General features: G+C 41.6%; 1 protein-coding gene across 7 annotated transcripts in view; it reads left to right on the top strand.

Annotated features, from left to right (window-relative positions):
• GNAL (G protein subunit alpha L) overlaps positions 1-25,558 on the top strand; it is a 141,338-nt gene that overhangs the window by 89,209 nt on the left and 26,571 nt on the right. For all 7 annotated transcript variants that reach the window (XM_025865168.2, XM_073888036.1, XM_073888037.1 and 4 more), the window contains one exon: positions 5,357-5,454. In XM_025865168.2, the coding sequence (XP_025720953.1) occupies positions 5,357-5,454 (98 nt within the window). The remainder of the gene's footprint in view (positions 1-5,356; positions 5,455-25,558) is intronic.

Raw genomic sequence — 25,558 nt, 5'->3', positions numbered from 1 at the left:
AGTCCCTCATCGGGCTCCCGGCTGAGCAGGGAGTCTGCTTCTCCCTCTGACCCTCTCCCCCCTCTCATGCTCTCTCTATCTCATTCTCTCTCATAAATAAATAAAATATTTAAAACAAAAAAAAGAAAAACAGTGTAGCAGTTTTTTAGTAAAGATTTTATTTATTTATTTGACAGAGAGACACAGTGAGAAAGGGAACACAAGCAGGGGTAGTGGGAGAGGGAGAAGCAGGCTTCCCGCAGAGCAAGGCAGACTTTTAACGACTGAGCCACCCAGGCGACCCAACAGTGCAGCAGTCTTTTAAAGTTAAACACAACCCATATAATCCAGCAATTCCCCTCCTGGGTAGAATCAACGCAGTCTGGTACACAGATATTCCGAACAGCACTATTCATGACAGTCAAGAACTGAAAATAACTCAAATGTCCATCCACTGCTGAATGAATAAACAAAACAGGGTATATTCACACAGCAGAGTAGAACTCAGCAATTTTTTAACAACAAACTGCTCATTTACATAACAAAATGGATGACAAAAATTCCATGCTAAATCAAAGAAGACAGACACAAAAGACAAGGTGATTTCATTTATATGAAGTTTCTTGGAAAAGGCAAAACTGTAGGGAGAGAAGTAAGATTAACTGTGTCTGAGACCAGGGCTGGGGGCCGGGCTTGGCTCCAGAGAATTGGGTAAGAGATGATGAGGTGTTGTAAAACTTGCTTATGTCGGTGGTGGCCTGATTGTATGAAGAAATAGGTGAATTTTATGGTATATACAGTATACCTCAAATCTGTTAAAAATGATTCTAAGAATAAAGTAGGCTGTCCTAAAGGAAAAAAAAGTAGACAGGTGTGGGGTATATTATAAATTTGCCTTTGTCCTCCCTGGTCTCCCGGGCTCAGGGAGCAGGAGGAGGGAGGAGGAGGAAGGTAGCTGGCCTCAGAGCATGCTTGTGAAGCCAGGTTGATCACTTCCTTCCAGGAGAGCTTGAGCAAGGATAAAGCATCCTTAATCATACTTGCTTTGTCATCTGTCAAATGGAAATTGAATCGCCTACAAGGCAGGGTTGTCTCAGATGGGACCTTGTACATAAGGCCCTTAGAACATTGCCTGGAACATACGAGGTGCTCAGTAAATGGTAGGCGTGACCTCTTTTTATATGAGTTACTTGCTAAGATTGTTGCACCGGGTGGTCAGAGGAAAGACATGGGCAAGGGGACTGCTAATGACTTTAATGTTTGGGTTTTTTTTTAACATAGTTTCTGAAAGTTGTTTCTAAATAGAACTTTAGACATACTGTATTAAATTAGATTTGAGGATGGACAGAGATTATGAATAACAAAATCACAGTGTCAGCAGGCATGATAGATCCCACACAGACTTGATACCCACCAGATAATTTGAAAAAACAAATGACAAATCCTGTTCGATTGTTCTGTTATCTGAGGGATAAGATTGAGTGCGTGTATTTTAAATGAATCAGACCTAAACTTGAGCTTTAGAAAATTCCATGTAAATAAATGGCTTCTGACCTGAAACTGCCTGTTTCTAAGGTCTGTTTGATTGTGGTGGTGGACGTTATCCACTATGTTCTCATAAAAAGTTCCATCAAACATTTATTTATACTTCGGCTTGTTCCAAGAAGGATTTAGTGCTGCTCACAAAGTTATAATACAAGGTAATGAAATAACTGAAAATGCAGGAGAACAGAATTAGGATCAGGAGATAAGTTATGTGGGACCAGAAGTGAAGTTAGCATCCAGAGTGTAAGGCCAAGCCCTACACACACATGAGGACTGACCCCAAAACGGGACTTCTAAGCTTTCCTGCAGTCAACTCAGTGACATAAATAAAAACATAGAAGAGCCACAGGGCTCTGAAGATTAAACATTAACAATAAAATATAAAAAGCATTTGCTTCAGAAATGCAAAAAAAAAAGTATTCCTGATACTAAAATTCGAGATATTTTCCATAAGTCACCTTAGAAGGAATATCGGGCAATGAGCATGAGGAAGAATGTTTTTACACTCAACTTAGAGATGATTTCCACCTGCATCGCATGTGAAAGCAGTTCTTCCCAAGACCTGCGGGCGTAGCCAGAGCGTTGACTCCAAACCACCTCACAGCATTCCCTTCCAGAGACAAGAAATACGCTTTGGGTTCTTATTTCAAAAATGAAAAATAGATCCCGGCTGTTAGTGTAACCAAAAAGTTCTATCAGCAGGGATCTCATGCAAGAATTTGCATTCTTAACATTTCCTACTATCATATGATTTCCACTTCAGGGCAGTTATGAGGAATTTAAAAGAAAAAGAAAAAACTTGTTACTCATCTGAGAATCCCGGATTAGCTTTGTACTTCATGTGGAAAGGGAGATGTAGACTGCAGTACCAGAAGGAAAATGCTGTAACATGAAATGGATTAAAAAATTAAAATTTTTTTATTTTAATTTAAATTTTGATTGAAAAATCAGCATGATGCTGTGAAAATGTTAAAGCCTTGCCTTTTTTAAAAGTAAGTTTAAATTTGGTACCATTATCATTTTTCCTTTCTGTAACACAACTCAAACTTCCTTGTTTTTTTTTAATTTTTTTTTAATTTGAGTAGAACTGATACACAATGTGACATTAGTTTCAGCTGTACAACTCAGTGACACGGGAAGCTTATAGGTTATGCTATGTCAAAGCCCTTTATTTTTTTAATTTTTTATTTTTTTATTAACATATAACGTATTATTTGTTTCGGGGTACAGGTCTATGATTCATCAGTCTTACACAATTCACAGCGTGTCAAGGCCCTTTAAATAAGAGTAACAAAGGTTCGCATATTTCAGTTCCTAAATACATGAAGATCACAAGGCGATTCTCATTCAGTAATACCAAAAAAATTAAGAAATGTCAGTGATTTTCTTTTCATACTCTCAATTTCTACATAGTCTCAGTTGTCAAAAGCAGGTTACATTTCTCTGAATCATCTTTTTTTATTTCCAATCACACACACACACACACACACACACACAACACTGAAATTAGTTTTATTTTATATTATTCATCTTAGCTGCTAATGGAGGCATACCAAAATTACTCCTCATATTTATTTCCCAGTTGGTTTCACAAATGCATGAGAATTCTAGCCTGGCTCTGGACAACCGGTTAAGCATGGCTAGAGAGGCTGCATTGGCTGACTTATTTGTTGTTATATTTTTAGTTGAGATAGTGGTGTTTTGGCTATGACTTTTAAGAGGCTTTATCTTTCAGAAAGAAAGTTGAAATACAATTATATGGCATAAGAGATTAGCTGCAAAATAACAAATGTGGGGAAAGGCATGAGTTATTAAAAAAGAGAGAGAGAATTGGCCATGTGTTGGTAAACACAGAGGCTGAGTAATGAATGGCCTGGGGAATTCTACTTTCGTAAGTTTGAAATTTTCTCTAATAAAAGGCAGAAGCAACGGCAGTAGCAGCTCTGAAATTTTCCATGAGGTTTTTAGAACTCCTTAAAAAGTAAACATGCAGAATCCTGGAGACCTAGCTATATTCCAGTCCAATGTCTTTGTTCACCAACCACGAAGCCGAAGCAGAGATTGTTGCTGCTTTTATGTTCCTTTGGTGTCATCCAAAGCATCTGCTTTAAAAACACAGTGCCCACAATTCCTGTTTTACTACTGCTATCAACACGGACCCCAGAAATCGTGCATCTTGGTTCTTGATTCAAGCACTCCTCTATAATTCTGTCTCAGAGGCTTCAGCTCATCCTGCTGAAGAAAAAAATGATTCAGACACCTGATAAAGACAGTAAGGAACTTTATTCAAGAAACTACTACACTAGGGGTTTGCAGGAGAGGAGAGAGATGGGGCTCGATTCCAAATATCATCATGACACAGAAGTTAACATTGTCTTTCAAGACCATCTCGACAATAGAAAACCGTGTTTTTCATTTGGGGTGTGTGTGTGTGTGTGTGTGTCTTCATATGGCTCTTAGAGGAAAAAAGTTTTTAAGGAAGCCTATAAAAACTCCCTCACTGGAGTGACAAGAACAGTAGTGGGAGATTCCAGAAGGAGCCGTAAATCTAGGGAGACAAAAACTGAGAGGGTCAGCTCCTCTCCTTCATACGGAGATTTCCCCTTCGTCGTCACCTGTGGGGAGTTTGGATTTGTTGACGACAGTGAGCAGCCGGACAGACAATAGGTATAGAGACACGGCAGACCTTTAGAGATTGTCCCTGATCCTAGGACATCTGAACCTCATGGCCCCTCACCCCTCCTGCCCTTTCTAAGGTTTTGTACCTAATTGTGTACTCGTGATTTTTTTCAAAGAGGGCCCCCTCAGTACTCAGGTCCACCTTTGTATGGACTTGTGAATCTTCAATAAAAGAATCAGCCCTTTTTTTTTTTCCTCCAAAAAATCGATGGACATGAGGTGTCAGAAGCCCCAGACCCTTTGGTGCAGATCAGAGATGGGAATGGGTGCTTCCTGGGGCTGCCGCAAGGGCAGATGACTAATGTGGGAAGGGATATAAATATTCTAATGAACAGGTTTGTGAAAATTTACGTAACTTCTTTTATATTTAGCAGCTGATGTGTTGTCATTTGCTTCCACAGCACTGTTAATTTAATTTGGGTAATTTTGGAAATATGAATTCATAAAGCCACCTCTTACTTTGAGAGAAGGAGAGTTCTTGTTTCAGAGGGTGCTGCTTGCCATAATGGATGAAATTAAGCTCTGCACCCACATGGGCTTGAGGGAACCAAAAATCACAGTTCACATGTAACTCATAGTGTTAAAAAATGCCAGAAAACAGCGAATTAGTATCCCCAAAGAGTGAAATTTTCAAGGTTTACTTCTGATGTACCTAATGCTTCTGGGCCGAATTTAACCTATCTGCTCAATCATGGCTATTCATAATCAAGGCTTACGGAAAGTTTCAAAGACAACAGCTAAAACAGAACTTACCATTGGAATAGGCACACTTTTCACTGCTGAAGTGACAAGTACCACTAGGCAGGTGACGGAGTACGAAGAACTTTAAAATTTTTGTTACAGTAGCTGTTGTATATATAGTTGATGAGTGCCACAAAATTACTTTTGACTCATAATTTTCATTTGGGGGAACTTTCTGGAAGGACAAGAACGTTTGACAGGTTGAATCGAGCAACGATAACACAGGTGCATCCATTTCTCATCAGGCCGCTCTCAAGTCCTACGCGTTTTCCTGTGTGTGAAGTCGACTCCTACAAGGAAAACAGTTCATGCGCTACCTGCAAAAATTTTTTGGCAGTTTCTTTTTACTTTTAACTTTTTAAAAAGATTATAACACTTGTGCTTTCTTATTTCGAACTTTTTCAAATATTAGGAATTCTTCGATCATGTGAAGAAGCTCTGGGATGATGAAGGCGTGAAGGCGTGCTTTGAGAGGTCCAACGAGTACCAGCTGATTGACTGCGCACAATAGTAAGTCAGCGTCTGAGCATGGCCAGGCCTCTCTGAAGCTACCCTTTAGCCCTCAGTTATGCTGCCCTCCCAGGGTCACTGAAGTCTCTTGAGTGCAAGGAAGAAAGCATTAACATCTTACTACAGAAATCAACTTTTAAAAGGGCACGAGTTTGGTAGATGGAAAACTGAAACTCCAACGGGAATCAGTGTTTCAAGGAAGAACCAGAAGCAGGTGTATTCATTTTACCCAGACCCTTGTTTTCAGTTCTGTTCATCTTTTTGCTTTCTATAAAATTACAGGCATATCTGTAAATTAGAATGTACTTAGATATTCGTTATCATATTTTCACTTTGGAACAGGGCCCCCAAATTAAATTTTAAAATAATATCCACATCTGCAATCGAACCCAAGCTCTTAGTTAAAGTAATAAGCGATCATCCTATACATGTTGGAAGTAGACTAGAACCTTGAAAGTGGATGGTAATTAATAGAATAAGTAAAGCCTTGATGAAAAAATGCAATGAGAAATATGAAATAAGGAAAGGACTCTGGTGCCTAGGCTGGCTCATTATTTTTCCCTGAAATGCTCATTTTCCTATTTTCTTTTGCTATTTTAGATCCATTCAACAACCATTAGACAATAGTGGGCCCAAGAAGAATGTTAATCAAGAATTTCTAGATATGTTTGTTATTTTGATAACAAAAACTGTATTTAAAGTTGTTTTATATAACACTTGGGACAGCAAGAAATGAGCGCTTTTACATTTTAAGTCTGTAAACTCTAAAAATTCATACCTGTGGAAGAGATTCCATAAGCATACTATCTGGGAATTCACAGTAGTTGGAACCCTCTAGTGGAGCTACACTATGAATACTGATTTCAAGGACAGGGTAGCTGTGTGGCCTCCCCAGCCCCTCCTCATCCAGAGTTCAGGCACCATCACCTCGTGACAGGCACCGAGAGAAGCCAATGGCAAGGGCCCGAGGACAGGGTGCTGGGCGTGTCCCAGGCAGTGACAGGAAGCCAGCCTGGGGACAAATGGGTAAGGGAAGAGTGGCCAACTCTCAAACACATGAGAGAGGTCAGTGAGGCCAGACCCTCCCGATTGCCAAAGGTCCTGCCAAGGACCTTGGATTTCTTCCAAATGCAGTGAGTGACCATCAGTTCCATGAGTGAGATTGTTGGGGTCACTCTGGCTGCTATGTGGAGTATTAGAAGAAGGGAACAAGGACCCGAGCGGGATGGCTCGGGTCAGATGCCACCATGGAGGTGAGCCCTGGGACCCAAAGGGGCAGAAAGAGGTGGTGAATCAGAATGCCGGGGGCGGAAGAAAGTGGGGATCAAGGAGGACAACAGGGAAGGTCACGGTGCCATTTATTGAGACGGAGGAACCCGGAAGATGTTGTGTATGGGAGGACGGGGGATGATATCAAGCCCCGGTTTGGAGAAGTTAGGTTGGAGATACCTTAGGCGATTCCCAAGGCGAGAGATGAAGCAGACAGCTGGTTGTAAATCCTGGAGCTCAGAATCGAGACTGGCAGAATATATAGAGGACAGGGTGCTGGACAAGGAAATTCAATCCCCAGAGGTTGGTTTCAGGAGGAGGAGCCTAAACCCATATCAGAGAAGTAGGCGGAGAGGGAGTCCTTCAGAGGAGAGGGGAGGATCTCGGGCTGAGATGCGGGAGGAGTGATGATGTTAAGATTCGCTTAACCTCCTTCTTATGATGACCGAGAACTGGCTCATCCTCCCCCCAGTCCATGAGCATTTGATGAACGGCAGGTGTGTCTAGCAAGCGCTCTTGGTGCGACAGGGGTAGTGAAATGGCGATGCAGCACCCACCTGCTGCATACATGCTGAAATGAGCACCAGAAGCATTAATGGCCCTCCACTGTACATGCTGAAGAAACTATTTACTAATTAAACATTTCTGTGAATTAGAAAAGTATTTAAAATTTCTTGTCTCCTGCCATGCTTAACCGGTCCTTTAAGACTTACCTTAAATCAATATTCCCTTTTTAAATTGGCGTGCCAATTTAGTTGACGTTTGTGGATGCACTGCTCTGGTTACTCTCAGGTCATTTGGTATGTACATTTGCTTCTACGAGAGCCAGGCTGGGTTAGGTTTGGAGGTGGAGTGGGGCGAGGTTCCCAGTGGAGCTCAGATGCACCCTGGGAGGGTCTCAGGAGGCACACCACTCCCCGAAGGGCCCTTATCTTTCCTTCTGGCTCTCACTAGCTCTTTCTCGAACATGTCATCTCAGTTGTTTAAAAGCCACGGGGGGGTGGGGCACCTGGGTGGCTCAGTCGTTAAGCGTCTGCCTTAGGCTCAGGTCATGATCCCAGGGTCCTGGGATCGAGCCCCGCATCGGGATCCCTGCTCCGCGGGAAGCCTGCTTCTCCCTCTCCCACTCCCCCTGCTTGTGTTCCCTCTCTCGCTGTGTCTCTCTCTGTCAAATAAATAAATAAAATCATTTAAAAAATTAAAGCCACAGCGGTGTTGTAGAGATGGAAAGAATATCCTAAGTTAATGCTAGCAATGGGAATTTCAAGCACAGCTCATAATAATATTAAATTCACTTACATTGGCATTTCAAGTTGATGGGAATATGTGCTTTCTCGTCCTTTTCCAGTATTTCTTGAGCAGAGTTGTGAGGGAGCGCCACAGTGCTACTCAGTATCAAATTATTCTCACACCACTCCAGTAATAGAATGAATGACTTATTTTAACATAGAATATGCAAATATAAATTTTTTAAAAGGAAGAAGTGGTATGAGCCTTGACAATAGGCAGTTAGGATTCAGATCTCTGCTCTGCTACTGACAGTCGTGTGAGAGTCTGGGCAAACTCATGGGGACAATTATGGGTCCCATTCTCATACGGTTCTCATAGAATTAAATATGTATATCTCCAAAGTCCTCAAAATAGTGCTCGTGAGCCCCAGATCGGCTCTTGCTGTTATGTTACCAGTGTGGAAGCTGAGGTCCAGAGAGGTAAACTAAGGCACGTAAGACCAGAGTTTCACAGAAATAGGTGGCACAGAGCCAAGATCTGACATTCCTTTGGTCCCATCCTTTTAGATTACTGAGGGCCATGGGCACATGCTGCCTTGCTCGTGAGGTCAAGACTCCCTCCCAGACTCGCCAGGAACGAGGCACTGAAGTTTCAGCTGTGGCTTTCTTAACTCTGGGCCTGGCAGAATCTCAGAAAGCAATTCTCTTCCTAGACCTCACTATCTAGGTTAATCCTAACTGCTACAACATTGCTTTCTTTATCCATCTTAATACACGTGGGAATCTAGTTGGATCAATAGCCTTTGTCTCTTAATACCCGTTGTTTTTCCTCTAAACTCTGATTTTGAGGTGGGGATGAGGGATTTTAAAAAACAAGGAATATTGCAGTAATTTGTTAGACCAACATAGGGCTACCAAATTTTATGTTGCCAAATTAGATGTTAAAGAAATAGAAGCTGCCTCCACCAGTCATCAGCCATCCCTCCAAGAAAAGAAAAGACATGTCAGCATCCAACCAATGAAGTGACGTGATCTCAGAGGAAAGCCCTGAGACTTGTCCAACCCACGTAATCTTTAACTCTTCAGGGAATGTGTCTTATTCCTCCTAAAATGTCCAGGTGAATGTTCTCTCATGAAGTCAGTGCTCAGTAGGTGCTATTTGAAATAAATGAATTCGCAAAATAAGAGCCTGGTATTCACTATGGTACTTGAGAGGAAAAGCTGGCCTGTCCTTTTTTTTTTTTTTTAAGATTTTATTTATTTATTCAGAAGAGACAGAGAGAGAGAGGCAGAGGGAGAAGCAGGCTCCTTGCTGAGCAGGGAGCCCGATGCGGGACTCGATCCCAGGAAGCTGGGATCATGACCTGAGGTGAAGGCAGACGCTTAACCATCTGAGCCACCCAGGCGCCCTGGCCTGTCCTTTTTTAAAAGTGCACAGCCTACCCCAGATTCAGGCTCTGTGGCCTCCTTCTTCCCCCTTGCAGATCCCCAGCGTCTGACACGTTTTCTTTTTTCCTCTCATCAAAACTGCTCTGAGAAAAGATCTGACTTACCTCTTGGTGTGAATTTGAGTCACTCTGTTCCCTTGCTCAACAGTATTGCATTTTGAACCTTAACGCTTACTATAAAGGGAATAATTCTAAGCTCCATTAAAGTAATTTCTTCCATGGCAAAAACCAGGAGAATATTTTGGGGAAGAGGTGCTTCGCAGTGATGCTGAAATTCTGTTAAGGCAGAGCTGCCCATGAAGAGTCTGGGAATGTCTGGCGGTTCCTTAAAAGCTTATACACAGAGGTACGCAGCAGTCCCACTCCTGGATATTTACTCAAGAGAATTAAAAACATACATCCAGGGGCGCCTGGGTGGCTCAGTTGTTAAGCGTCTGCCTTCGGCTCAGGTCATGACCCCAGGGTCCTGGGATCGAGCCCCGCATCGGGCTCCCTGCTCGACGGGAAGCCTGCTTCTCCCTCTCCCACTCCCCCTGTTGTGTTCCCTCTCTCACTCTCTTTCTCTGTGTCAAATAAATAAATAAAATCTAAAAAAAAAAAAAGCATACACCCACACAAAAACTCATACACGGACGTTCATGGCTGCATTATTCACAAGAGCCAGAGTGCAAACAACCCAAATGTCCATCAGATGATGAATGGAAACACAAAACAGGATCCATCACACAATGGAATATTATTTGGAATAAAAAGGAATGAAGCACTGATTCATGCTACCACATAAATGAACCTTGAAAACATTATATTAAGTGAAAGAAGCCAGACACAAAAGGCCACATATTATATGATCCAGTTTATATGAAATGTCCAGGATAGGCAAATCCACAGAAGCAGAAAATAGATTACTGATGGCCAGGGGCAGGGAAAATGGAGAGTGACTGCTAATGGGTATAGGATTTCTTTGGGGGATAATGGCAATATTCTGGGATAGGATAGTATTGATAGTTGCACAACCTGTGACTATACTAAAAACCACTGGGTTGTACAATTCAAACGTGAATTTTATGTTATGTGAAATATATGTTATGTGAATTATATCTCAATCTAAAAAAAAGGAAGCTTATGGAGGAGGGAGGGATTCAGGGCAGGAAAAGCAATGGGAACACTGGTCAAGATTGGCGGGGCGGGGGACCCACATTGTCCTCGCTGAGCCAGGGGTCCTCTTGTCAACGACGGATGAAAGTCTATGCCTGCATTTACAAGGCCTGCTTTCTATAAGGCCTCCATCAATCACAAATGCATGCCACTCCAATTCTGCAAACACATACAAGCAAACGGGAACCCCGAAATTATAAAGCACCTATGGTATAAAAATGAAAAAAGCTATGGTGATCTTTACTATGCTATTTATCATGCAAGGAGTTGAAACTTGCTCAGGCTACTTCAAGAAAAGGGGAATTTGTTCGGAGTCTCTCTGGGAAACCACTATTGAGTCAAAGGCACTGTGGGGACCAGCTCTTCTATTCCTGCTGTCTGGGCATTTCAACTTCGCTTTCCCTGTCTGCTCTTCTCATCCCTGGATCCTACAGCAGGTGCACACTGTAATCTGCAGGCCAGATCCCAGAGGAAACAGATCGATTTTGCTAAAAGCCAGGCGGCCTGCATCTGGCCGTAGCCTTACCTGCTGTCCCTGGGGCCCACAGGTCCAGTCAGTGGCCATCCCCACGTCCTTGAGCAGTAAGGCGGGCCAGCCAGACTGACCGCCCTGGCTAGAGGAGTGTGGGAACAGTCATTATAACTGAGCATTAAGTATTGTACTTTGGGAGAAAATGAATGTCTTCGAAGCACTGAGCAAGCTGTGCAAATCACCAGAGATTATATTTTATCCAGAATTGCCCAGTTCCCGCAGTGAAAATTAAAAGACAATCTCTACTGTATTATCCCCCAAAATGCATTTCCTCTAAGTCCTAATAATAAGTGATTATGTAGCCATGGAAACAGCTATTTTGGGAGAAAGAAAATCAGAGAAAATTGGATCTTTAAAACAGGTTTATAAAATCAGACTTTGCTTAATGTAACTTGAAACTCCACGGCTCACAGTGTAAGTTCTTAGGCTTTGTACCAGTTGTTTACATGATAAGCACTTCTAGGAGTGGCATCCATTTGAATAATTGGTTTTAGAATACTCGCAAAGAGAGAATATTCCAGAAAAAAGGAGAGAGTTGTGAGAAAGGTACAGTGATTTTTCTGCTGCATCCCTGTCTGCCTTTGGCCATCTGTCAGGAGTCTTGATGACCACATTTCCCACATTTACTCTCCAGCACTATTTGGTTCTCATGGCTCCCAAGTCCCCGAATCTAAGCTTTCCGGACAATCAGGAAACTATTAGCAAAAATGAAGTTTCAACTTCAAAGTTGCTTTTTTTCCCCAGGTCATTTTAAAATAAGAGAAACTATAATTTAAAATGTGTATGTTACTATATACTGTTGAACTCATTAAACATATAATCAAACTGCCTGGGGGCACATAAACGTTCTTCTCAATTCTCATTTGACCTTCATCTTTAGCCAGATTTGTTGTCAGATTTATTTTCTTGATCTGCAGAATTGGAAATGTTCCTGTTTATGGGCAGTACAGTCCACTTTTTTTTAGGTATGAAGAATAAATTTAGTGGCAGGGCAAAGTAGGTAGACCAAATAGAGTAAGTCGGTCAGCCCCTGGTTATATCCATTTCTCCCACGCCCGCTTGGAAACCCTGCCCTGAGAAGGAATTTTGAAGAGGGCTTGCGTGATATGCATGCTTCCATGTGAGCGGGAAGCCTACACCTCTCCTCCTGCATTTCCCTCACGCTCACCTGCGACCACACTCACAACCCTTCTGACATCAGACGTGTGAGGTGTTTTCCCATGCCAGGCAGTGCACCACGACACCAGCTGGGTGTCCTCCCACTCCACTCAATTCTGATGCTGTCTACCTGGAACCCGTATCGCATGCCACAGGTTAAGGGCTCGGTCCCATGAGGTTGCCCCCACTGCAGATGCCAGGCTCAAGGGATAGGTGATCTACAGCGTCTGCCCTACTATTGACAACTCACAGAACTCAGGGACACTTACTTACATTTACTGGTTTATGAAAGGAAATGATAAAGGATACGGATGAGCAGCCGCATGAAGAGATGTGCAGGGCAAGATCAGGAAGGGTCTCTAGCACAGGAGCCTCTGTCCCCCTGGAGTTGGGATGTGCCATCCTCCTGGTGGGTGCAATGTGTTCAACCAACCTAGAAGCTCTCCAAACCCCGTACTTAGGGAGGCTCCATCACGTCGGCATGATCTATTCTTAACTCCAGCCCTTCTCCCCTTCTTGGAGGATGGGGTGGTGGGGAGCTGAAAGTTCCAAGCTTCTAATCATGGCTTGGTCCTTGCAGTGACCAGCCCCATCCAGGAGCCCACCCAGAGTCACCTCATTAAAACAAAAGATGTTCCTGTCACACGGGAAGGTACAAGGGATTTAAGAACTAGTGTCAGGAGGGGCGCTTGGGTGGCTCAGTCGTTAAGCGTCTGCCTTTGGCTCAGGTCATGATCCAAGGGTCCTGGGATCGAATCCCACATCAGGCTCCCTGCTCGGCGGGGAGTCTGCTTCTCCCTCTCCCACTCCCCCTGCTTGTGTTCCCTCTCTCGCTGTCTCTCTCTCTGTCAAATAAATAAAATTTAAAAAAAACGTGTCAGGAATGGGGGCAGAGACAAAGTATTAGAACAGAAGATGCCCCTAGTGCTCTTCCCACTTAGGAATTTACAAGGGGTTCAGAAGCTCTGTGCCAGGAATCAGGATCAGAAACCAATAGGTTTTTTTTTTTCCTATTTCTCACATGCGTAAACAAAATTTTTAAAATCTTTCAGAAAACTACTCCCTTGAGTGGAGAATCCTGGTGGGTTCCCACACGTCACCTCATTTAATCCTTATGCTTCCTGTAAAGAGAGGATGCTGAGATGGGGCTACAAGTCCTGTCCCTTCCAGCATGTCACGCTAATTTCTCGTGTTTCTCATTCCCTAGATATTGTTAGATTCATTTTGAAGGCTGTGAAAATCAAGCCTTTGAACTATATATGGTAAATAATAATGTTTTTGCTGCCTGAGAGCTCTATTTCCCCAATTATTTCTTAGAAATAGAACCCTTGTCAAACAGTGTCTTGTGCAGTGTACCAGCAGTGACGAGCCCAGCACGTCACCCTTAGCCTCTCCCCATGCTCCTTACAGTGGCTCAGTTGGTGGCAAGGAACGCTCCACGGGGCCCAGCTTAAAGACTAAGGCCACCGGGGCGCCTGGGTGGCTCAGTCAGTTAAGCATCTGCTTTCAACTCAGGTCATGATCCCAGGGTCCTGGGATCGAGCCCCACGTCAGCCTCCTTGCTCACTGGGGAGCCTGCTTCTCCCTCTACCTCCCGCCCCCCACTCGTGATATCTCTCTCTCTCTCTCTCAAATAAATAAGTAAAATCTTTTTTAAAAAATAAATAAAATTCTAAAAAATAAAAAAATAAATGAAGACTAGGGCCGGTTTCCAAAGTTGAAGCAGCAGGACCAAATACAATTTGCATCAAATACCAAACCAAAGTCCTATTTTATTAGAATACATATATCAAACCAAAGTGGTATTTTATTAGAGACAAATTTATTCTAGATGGTCACATGGATCACATTTACTTTGTATAAGATCTATGTGGCCATTTTGATAAAAGCAGAATTGAAACCCAGTGCTCAGAGATGACAGTTGAGTCTTTCACTAGGGCTCAACATCCAGTTTCTTCCTGCCGGGGAAAGGGTGTTTGGGAATACTCTGGTTTATGTAGATGAGTAACAGCAAATAGTAGCAAAAACAGGGTTGTTTGTTGTTTTGTTTTGTTTTGTTAATTTGCTTTGTAATCACCAGAACCATTTTAAGTTAAATGATGCTGAATGTGAAAAGGAGAAGAGTAAGAAATTCTCTTCCAAGTTGAATTCCTGGCAGCCTCCTCACATTTCTAAATATAAATGCGAGGTCTGATAGACACTTAGATGTTTTGGTTTTTTAACTTTCAAATGCACAAAGATAGTCTTTAAGACAGAATTCTGTTCTGTGGCACATTGTCACCTGTGGTGATGTGGCATTGCTCACTTGTGATGAGCCTGGGCCCAGCGTGGGACGGGCCTTGATGCAGCAGGACGCCGCATTGTCCGTGTCCTGTGGGAACTTACCGTCGTTATACTGAGGTCAGGCGCCGCACTGTCTGGACAACGGCCCGCGCACCCCTACAGCCTTCCTGCCAAACAGCACCACAGCTGCAAGAAGTGGAAAATATGTGCACAACAGCTTGATAGGAGCTGGGAGCACACAGGTGTTCACATGTGTCAAAACTCAGCAAAGGTACACTCAAGAGTTGTGTTTCCTTGGACCTAAATTTTAACCTCAACAGAAAAAAACTGTGAACAAATACTGATGTCTAGACAAAGATCTGCATGTTGAAGTATTTTGGAGGAAGTGAATTGGTGTCTGCAATTTCTTTGAAATGCATCAAAAGTAAGGTAGATGGATAGATATGTGATTTTTTTTTTGAGTATGGTAAAATGGTAATGGCAAAATCTAGATGGTGGGTGTTCAAGCATCCACTATAAAATTATTTCAAGTTGCATGTTTGAAATGTGTCATAATAAAATGTAGGGGGAGGGATATACACTTGTACAGAAGTCTACAGAAAAATAAATTACATAGCAACACAAGTTAACACATCAGTGGTACTCCACACACAATATGCCACATAAGACATTTGCCTGTTGGGGGGGTGTTTATTACAATTCTCTGAAGTGTTTGCTGAGTTCTTTGAAACATTTCCAAGGACCCCAAGGACCTCAGATTGAAAACCACTAAATCGAGTATGAACAAAGTGTACAGCTTCAGAAAGACTTACAGGTGTGTCCCGGATTTCTGAGCCTCCATGGGTAGCTGCAAGATAGCCCATAGTTTTGTAGAAATTTACCAGGTGGGGCACTGTTCTATGCCCATTACACAAGGTAACAAATTAATCCTCACACTAACCCAAAGAGGAGAAAAACAAATCACCTAATATTACACAGGCCCACACCATGCCATCTTATGACTTCATTTATCCAGGATTTCAAATCTTAAACCTAAAGATGTGAGAGACTATTTTAGGTTAAAAGTTCAACATTATGTGAGCTTCAAATGTGTGCCAGGTGCTACCAGATGCTAAATGTAAAGATGATGAGGCCTGGCCCTAAGTGTAAATAAGTGGATTTTCACAAGGGCCCCATTTTCTCGGATTCTGAAGCCACTCTCATCCACCTTCCATTTCCATCCAATTCATATTGTGAGCATAGTTTGCAGATGAAAGCCAGGATAGATGTTTTTATAGAGGTCCTCGTGGTTCAAGAAAGTGAAAAGACAACTCACAGAAGGGGAAATATATTTATAAATCATGTATCTTATAAGGGACTTGTACCCAGAATCTATAAATAACTCCTACAGCTCAGTAATAAAAGGTTAAATAATTTTCATATTAAAGTTTTCATCAATTTTAGAATGAGCAAAGGATCAGAATAGACATTTCCCCAATAAGATATGTAAATGGCCAGTAAGCTCATGAGAAGATGCTCAACAGCATTAGCCATTGGGAAATGCAAATCAAAACCATAATGAGATACCACTGCACAGCCACTAGGATGGCTATAATCAAAAAAAGTCAAAAACAAATGTTGGCAAGCATGTGTAGAAATTGGAACCCTCAGATATTGCTGGTGGGAATATAAAATGGTACAGCCGCTTCAGAAGACAGTCTAGCAGCTCTACAAAAAGTTAATCAGAGTTCCCATGTGACCCAGCAATTGACTCCCAGATACATATTCAAGAGTATTGAAAACATACATCCCCACAAAAACTTCAAGACAAATATTCACAGCAGCATTATTCATAAGAGCCAAAAAGTGGAAACAACCCAAATGCCCATCAGCTGATGAATGGGTACACAAAATGTGGTCTGTCTGTACAGTGGATTATTATCGAGCTATGAAAAGGAACGAAACACTGACACAGGCTACAACATGGAAGAACCTTGGAAACATTATGCTCAGTGAAAGAGGGCAGACACAGAAGGCCACATGTCATATGATTCCATTTCTATGAAATGCCCAGAACAGACATATAGAGACAGAAAGTAGATTAGGTTTGCACAGGGCTGAGGGAGGGTGTGGGGGGCAGAGGAGGAGTGGCTGCCTGACGGGTATGAGGTTTCCTTTCAGAGGGATGAAGATGTCCTGAAAGGGATTATGGAGATGGTTGCGCCACTCTGAATAAGCAAAACACCACCGAATCGTGCACTTCAAATGCACCTTAAATTGACTTTTTTTTTTTAAATTATTTATTTATTTATTTATTTGACAGAGAGACACAGTGAGAGAGGGAACACAAGCAGGGGGAGTGGGAGAGGGAGAAGCAGGCCTCCGTGGAGCAGGGAGCCCGATGCGGGGCTCGATCCCAGGACCCTGGGATCACGACCTGAGCCGAAGGCAGACACTTAACGACTGAGCCACCCAGGCGCCCCGCACCTTAAGTTGAGATGCCCTGTTGGAACTCGCTTAATTAAATCTTAACTTGGACACCTCAGTAAAATTAATTTGGAGACTGATGATCATTGGGATTTCCTAATTTAGGGCCTTTCAGTTTAATTCCAAGGCAGGGGAAGAGACTCCATTCAAAAGTGGTGAACGATTGCTGGATTGAAGTTCATATTCCTGACACTGTACAGCGCATTCTGGTTCATCTGTACGCTCGAACTGAGTGTGGTGATAGTTGTAACGCTGTGGAAAGCATTCAGTATAAGACTTATAACATTTCACATTTTGCACATGCTTCCTACTTAAGTCAGTTTAAGAGAGGAAAGAGAAGAAAAGAAATGCAAAAGCAAAAACGCTGATTGAAAATAGGATTCTCATGCTGAAAAGATGTTATTAAGACATATTAAATCTCTAAAACAGCATCGTCATGGAAGTTAGCAGGTAATTTTATCAGAAGTTATTTCCGTGGCATTTTGAGTTACTCCTTTCCATGCAGAGCCTGACACCATGACGACTCATTAAATATGTGTTGAATGAATAATAAATCTAATCAGGTTGTTTAAACTCTTCCTTATGAATGGTTCACGTGCTGTTGTTGACTGCTCGCGTGGAATTGTTGCTTACCACTGCACCTGGATCCATGCCTGCCTCATAGCAGGTGGTCAAGAAATAGTTGTTAAATGAATGGACTTTGATAGCTTTTCTTTCTCTCTGTTCTCTACCATTCATAGTCACCATTCTCATGTATACGGAATCAATTTTGCTGTAAAGCTCAGATCAAGGCATGGTATCTGTTCATAGAAGCATTATCCAAAATAGCCAGAAAGTGGAAACAAGAAAAATGTCCATCAAATGATGAATGAAGAAACAAAATGTGGTCTGTCCTTACAGTGGAATATTATTCAGCCCTTAAAAGTATTATTGATGGCTGCTACTACATGGTCTCCTTTAGGACAGACGTGTCCACCGTCTCAGAGAAAACTGTATACCGTAGCAGTACATGGTACAACTACTTCCCTCCAGTAAACAACGAGACCATGTTCACAATATCAAGAAATTTATTAAAGCCTTTAAATCAGATTTAGCGAAAAGGAAGCTGCCCTTTGATAGCACATCAAAGAAACAGGGAGAAAGAAAAAAAAACCTTCCTTGGGATAGTATGTGTGTCAGTGGTTAGAATTACATATCTTTCTTACACCAGACTATATTGATCACATAATAATTAGAATCCGTGGTATCAGCGAAAAGCCACCTTTCAAATACAAGTTTATTCTATTATTATTTTTAGATTAAGGAAATCTAAGCACAAATAGAATTTCCATTTGCCTACTAGCACTTTTATTCATGTGACAACAGTTACATGCATGGTATGCCTTTGTTTCTTAATCTGTTTTATATTACTGTGAATCTGGAATTAATATTTTGCATTAAGGTGAATGTTCTGCATTATTTCTGTGAGGAAGGAAAGAAAATCTTCATATCAGCTACCTGAGACAAGAGGTAACTGCTAAGAAAGAAATTGCTTCTCCATACTCTGCCAAAATGCATGCAGTGACTAAATATATCTTCTAAAATCTACGAGATTTAATAGGCCATTTTTGCAAAAAAGAACATTTTTTATTCTCAACTGAACATGTTTAATGACATCTCATATCTCTTTTAAGATCAGAAACTCAGTATGAGATGAATGTAGATTGGAAGGTCCGTTTCTCATTCGGATTCTTCCTGACACATGGTGTGATCTGAATAAATCGCATACTTGGTCGCTGAAAATAGAGAGCCCACGGGCCACCCTTCCACAGAAGGCTTTACCTACAGCTTCCTCCTCTACCCTTGGTCAACCACATACTTCCACAATTAAAGATTCTAAAGGCCGGCTTCCCTGTAAGGACCTAGGGCAGGTAGTGGGACACCATCCTGGGCCACTGGCAGAAAGGAAACACCAGGATGCTTCCAGTGAGCAGGAATCATGTTGACTGCAACTTGTGGTTGTTTTCTTGTTCTATTTCATATAAGTGACATTGAAGAATTCACAAAGTTTTCACACTGTAGTGAAAGGTGAAGTTCATTTAGCTTTGCGTTCTCCTTTAACCCCTAAACTACTCCAAAAATATACATATATGTTTTCCTTTTTCCTGCAGTATGCTAAGATTCACTATTAAGTATTGTTTTCCAGATGTTAATCTTGGCTGGGACTTACGATATTTAGGACATGGTCAATCATGTCCTGAGGCAGCCTGGTGGTTCCTAGAAAAGAAACCACCATGTGTTGAATTTATCAGGAAAGCTCAGGCCGCACTTCTAGGAGAAGAAACGCTGTGGGAAATAAATACCCCTGTTTATGGGACGTTATACATGCATCACGTTTGCGGATGACTTACCTATCATCCCTGAACCGTGAACTCAGTAAATATTTGGGATACAGGCACGAGCTGGAAGATTCTAGCCCAACCCCATCAAAGATGATAGAACAAGAATGCATATCCCTTATGTTTTAGTTGATGTATCTTGCACCTGATGACTGAGTTCAAAACCATTTTGAAGTTAACACTTTATTTTTTTTAAGAGGTAAGGTTTCTATTTTTTAAAAACATTTTATTTATTTATTTGAGAGATAGAGAGCATGAAAGAGAGAGAGCGAGCGCACCCATGAGCAGTGGGGGGAGGGGTTGGGGGGGAGGGAGAAGCAGCTTCCCAGCTGAGCAGGGAGCCCTACCTGGGGCTCGATCCCAGGACCCCAGGATCATGACCTGAGCCACCCAGGCTCCCCATGAAGTTAACACTTAAAAATATATATATATCGATCTTTGGCCTCCTTTTAAGCCACCAGTGATCACTGGCACAGAGAAAACTGAATCCTGTCATAGCACATTATAGAAGTATAGAAGTGACAAGAAATACTCTGCTTTGTTATAAAGCTTTTTACATTCTAAATAGAAGTGTTAAAATAAATTAGTTTGGTGCTGGGTGGTGCAGTGGGTTAAGGGTCCGATTCTTGGTTTCACCAAGGGATTACCAGGCTTAACCTTGCACGGGCACTAATGGCCAATGACTCTTTCCTCTTTGTATATAGTAGGGGTTAAACCAGAATTGAAAGGACTTTAAATGGTTCCAGAATATGCAACTGTTAGAACTAGCACTGTCCCGTGGCCATGAGTATTCTAAATCACTTGACTTAAGCTTATTTTATCTGTGAGATGATGTGACTTACAAGCTGTGTCTCGTGGCAGGTCAGACGCAGCATTGATTAGGGATATGAGTATGTCAACAGCACACGCTTGTTCCCAGGAGCAGCAGTAAGACCCCCACCACCACCCCCTCCCAGTACTCTATCCAAACTACCTCTGGGGATGCTCCCAGCTTCTGACAATCTGATTTCATGATATACACAAGGTGCTCCAAGAGGAGGACAAGAGGTTTTCATATGCAGCAAAATTTACTGCCTAGTGTGCACATGAACAGTTTTTTAACTCTTGGGATGTAAAGTTCACCTTTTTTAAAAAGTGATGTGAGAACAGCCAGCTTCCTGGTGCTCAGAGTGGCCTGGACAAGCCGGTGTGCAGTCCTATTCATTTGCCCCAGCTCCGTAGTTGTGAAATCACTCTCCATCCAGAACTGTGTCTGCAGGGTGCCCACCAACGTCCCATTAGACAGTCAGGCAGCAGGAGATATTGCCGTGTGTTTCTACTCAGGGAAATAAGCTTTTCTTACAAAGAAAAAAAAAGTAGCATAATAAAGATTTCTGGTGAAAAATGGGAACAGTGATTGGAAAGAGGAATACATCGCTCATTTCACAGACAAAAAATATTTCAGGTTTTTGTTTTCCTTCCGTAGTTTAGTTTCTACTCATGTTTTTTTCTCCTTCTGAGGCAGAAACCGCATCAAAGAAGTAGATTTTCTTTCTACAGAATGTTCTGTAAGTGGAGGATTCACATAGAAATAGACACAGTCCGCCTTCTCTTTTTTGCTTAATCTCCTCCACGTGTTTCTGCGAGATCTGCAAACGTCCATCACAAATTGCTGGGGAAAGGGCAATTCAGATAATACACATTTTCTCTTAGTAAATTTTACAGTAAATCTGTACAGATTGTTTCAAGGATTATTTTAAATGAAATTATGCAGTGTATACCATTTTGGTCTGGGGTGTTTTTTTTTGCTCAGATTAAGTTTTTTTTAATCTTTTATTGTTATGTTAATCACCATATATTACATCATTAGTTTTTGATGTAGTGTTCCATGATTCATTGTTTCTGCATAACACCCAGTGCTCCATGCAGAATCTGCCCTTTTTAATACCCATCCCCAGGCTAAACCATCCCCCTACCCTCCTCCCCTCTAGAAACCTCAGTTTCTTTTTCAGAGTCCATCGTCTCTCATAGTTCATCTCCCCCTCTGACTTACTCCCCTTCATTCTTCCCCTCCTGCTATCTTCTTTTTCTTTTTTCTTAACATATCTTGCATTATTTGTTTCAGAATTACAGATCTGTGATTCAACAGTCTTACACAATTCACAGCACTCACCATATCACATACCCTCCCCGATGTCTATCACCCAGCCACCCCATCCCTCCCACCCCCAACCACTCAGCAACACTCAGTTTGTTTCCTGAGATTAAGAATTCCTCATATCAGTGAGGTCATATGATACATGTCTTTCTCTAATTGACTTATTTCACTCAGCATAACACCCTCCAGTTCCATCCACGTCGTTGCAAATGGCAAGATCTCATTCCTTTTGATGGCTGCATAATATCCCACTGTGTATATATATATACCATATCTTCTTTATCCATTCATCTGTCGATGGACATCTTGACTCTTTCCACAGTTTGGCTATTGTGGACATTGCTGCTATAAACATTGGGGTGCACGTACCCCTTCGGATCCCTACATTTGTATCTTTGTGGTAAATACCCAGCAGTGCAATTGCTGGATCGTATGGTAGCTCTATTTTCAACTGTGTGAGGAACCTCCATACTGTTTTCCAGAGTGGTTGCACCAGCTTGCATTCCCACCAACAGTGTAGGAGGGTTCCCCTTTCTCCACATCCCCGCCAACATCTGTTGTTCCCTGACTTGTTAATTTTAGCCATTCTGACTGGTGTGAGGTGGTATCTCATTGACGTTTTGATTTGGATTTCCCTGATGCCGAGCGATGTTGAGCACTTTTTCATGTGTCTGTTGGCCATTTGGATGTCTTCTTTGGAAAAATGTCTGTTCATGTCTTCTGCCCATTTCTTCATTGGATTATTTGTTCTTTGGGTGTTGAGTTTGATAAGTTCTTTATAGATTTTGGATACTAGCCCTTTATCTGATATGTCATTTGCAAATATTTTCTCCCATTCTGTCAGTTGTCTTTTGGTTTTGTGGACTGTTTCTTTTGCTGTGCAAAAGCTTTTTATCTTGATGAAATCCCAATAGTTCATTTTTGTCCGGGCTTCCCGTGCCTTTGGCGATGTTTCTAGGAAGAAGTTGCTGCGGCTAAGGTCGAAAAGGTTGCTACCTGTGTTCTCCTTTAGGATTTGGATGGACTCCTGTCTCACGTTTAGGTCTTTCGACCATTTGGAGTCTATTTTTGTGTGTGGTGTAAGGAAATGGTCCAGTTTCATTCTTCTGCATGTGGCTGTCTAATTTTCCCAACACCGTTTGTTGAAGAGACTGTCTTTTTGCCATTGGACATTCTTTCCTGCTTGGTCAAAGATGAGTTGACCATAGAGTTGAGGGTCCATTTCTGGGCTCTCTCTTCTGTTCCATTGATCTATGTGTCTGTTTTTGTGCCAGTACCATACTGTCTTGATGATGACAGCTTTGTAATAGAGCTGGAAGTCTGGAATTGTGATGCCGCCAGCTTTGCTTTTCTTTTTCAATATCCCTCTGGCTATTCAGGGTCTCTTCTGGTTCCATACAAATTTTAGGATTATTTGTTCCATTTCTTTGAAAAAAGTGGATGGCATTTTGATGGGGATTGCATTGAATGTGTAGATTGCTCTAGGTAGCATTGACATCTTCACAATGTTTGTTCTTCCAATCCATGAGCATGGAACGTTTTTCCATTTCTTTGTGTCTTCTTCAATTTCTTTCCTGAGTATTTTATAGTTTTCTGAGTACAGATCCTTTGCTTCTTTGGTTAAATTTATTCCTAGGTATCTTATGGTTTTGGGTGCAATTGTAAATGGGATCAACTCCTTGATTTCTCTGTCTTCTGTCTTGTTGTTGGTGTATAGGAATGCCACTGATTTCTGTGCATTGATTTTATAGCCTGCTACTTGACTGAATTCCTGTATGAGTTCTAGCAGTTTTGGGGTGGAGTCTTTTGGGTTCTCCACATACAGTATCATATCATCTGCAAAGAGTGAGAGTTTGACTTCCTCTTTGCCAATTTGGATGCCTTTGATTTCTTTTTGTTGTCTGATTGCTGTGGCTAGGACTTCTAATACTATGTTGAATAGCAGTGGTGAGAGTGGACATCCCTGCCGTGTTCCTGACCTTAGGGGAAAAGCTCTCAGCTTTTCCCCATTGAGAATGACATTCGCTGTAGGTTTTTCATAGATGGCTTTTATGATACTGAGGTATGTCCCCTCTATCCCTATACTCTGAAGAGTTTTGATCAAGAAAGGATGCTGTACTTTGTCAAATGCTTTTTCTGCATCTATTGAGAGGATCATATGATTCTTGTTCTTTCTTTTGTTAATGTATTGTATCACGTTGATTGATTTGCGGATGTTGAACCAGCCTTGCAGCCCAGGGATAAATCCCACTTGGTCGTGGTGAATAATCCTTTTAATGTACTGTTGGATCCTATTGGCTAGTATTTTGGTGAGAATTTTTGCATCCATGTTCATCAAGGATATTGGTCTATAATTCTCCTTTTTGATGGGGTCTTTGTCTGGTTTTGGGATCAAGGTAATGGTGGCCTCATAAAATGAGTTTGGAAGTTTTCCTTCCATTTCTACTTTTTGGAACAGTTTCAAGAGAATAGGTATTAATTCTTCTTTAAATGTCTGATAGAATTCCCCTGGGAAGCCATCTGGCCCTGGGCTTTTGTTTCTTGGGAGATTTTTGATGACTGCTTCAATTTCCTTAGTGGCTATAGGTCTGTTCAGGTTTTCTATTTCTTCCTGGTTCAATTTTGGTAGTTGATACATCTCTGGGATTGCACCCATTTCTTCCAGGGTATCTAATTTGCTGGCATAGAGTTGCTTATAATATGTTCTTATAATTGTTTGTATTTCTTTGGTGTTGGTTGTGATCGCTCCTCTTTCATTCATGATTTTGTTGATTTGGGTCATTTCTCTTTTCTTTTTGATAAGTCTGGCCAGGGGTTTATCAATCTTGTGAATTCTTTCAAAGAACCAGCTCCTAGTTTCGTTGATCTGTTCTACTGTTCTTTTGGTTTCTAGTTCATTGATTTCTGCTCTGATCTTTATGATTTCTCTTCTCTGCTGGGTTTAGGCTTTATTTGCTCTTCTTTCTCCAGCTCCTTTAGGTGTAGGGTTAGGTTGTGTATTTGAGACCTTTCTTGTTTCTTGAGAAAGGCTTGTATTGCTCTATACTTTCCTCTCAGGACTGCCTTTGCTGTATCCCAAAGATTTTGAACACTTTGGGATACTGAAACACTTTGGGATACTGAAACACTGAAAACAGTGTTTTCATTTCCATTGGTTTCCATGAATTTCTTTAATTCTTCTTTAATTTTCTGGTTGACCCATTCATTCTTTAGTAGGATGCTCTTTAGCCTCCATGTATTTGAGTTCTTTCTGACTTTCCTCTTGTGATTGAGTTCTAGTTTCAAAGCACTGTGGTCTGAAAATATGCAGGGAATGATCCCAATCCTTTGGTACCGGTTGAGACCTGATTTGTTACCTAGGATGTGATCTATTCTGGAGAATGTTCCATAGGCACTAGAGAAGAATGTGTATTCCGTTGTTTTGGGATGGAATGTTCTGAATATGTCTGTGAAGTCCATTTGTTCCAGTGTGTCATTTAAAGTCTTTATTTCCTTGTTGATCTTTTGCTTAGATGATCTGTCCATTTCAGTCAGGGGGTTGTTAAAGTCGCCCACTATTATTGTATTGCTGTCAATGTGTTTCTTTGCTTTTGTTATTAATTGCCTTATAAAACTGGCTGCTCCCATGTTCGGGGCATAGATATTTACAATTGTTAGATCTTCTTGTTGGACAGACCCTTTAAGTAGGATATCGTGTCCTTCCTCATCTCTTATTACCGTCTTTGGTTTAAAATCTAATTTGTCTGATAGAAGGATTGCCACCCCAGCTTTCTTTTGGTGTCCATTAGCATGGTAAATGGTTTTCCACCCCCTCACTTTCAATCTGGGGGTGTCTTTGGGTCTAAAATGAGTCTCTTGCAGGCGGCATATCAATGGTTCTTGTTTTTTAATCAAATCTGATAGCCTGTGTCTTTTGATTGGGGCATTTAGCCCATTTACATTCAGGGTAACTATTGAAAGGTATGAATTTAGTGCCATTGTATTGCCTGTAAGGTGACTGTGACTGTATATTGTCTCTGTTCCTTTCTAATCTGTGCTGCTTTTAGTCT

This window comes from Callorhinus ursinus, unplaced genomic scaffold (genome assembly GCF_003265705.2).
Source record: "Callorhinus ursinus isolate GAN/ISIS: 27379988/994484 unplaced genomic scaffold, GSC_fseal_2.0 scaffold86, whole genome shotgun sequence".
NCBI classification, from domain to species: domain Eukaryota; kingdom Metazoa; phylum Chordata; class Mammalia; order Carnivora; family Otariidae; genus Callorhinus; species Callorhinus ursinus.
The sequence above is the reverse complement of the archived record's forward strand: the minus strand, read 5'-3'. Positions and strand labels throughout refer to the sequence as shown.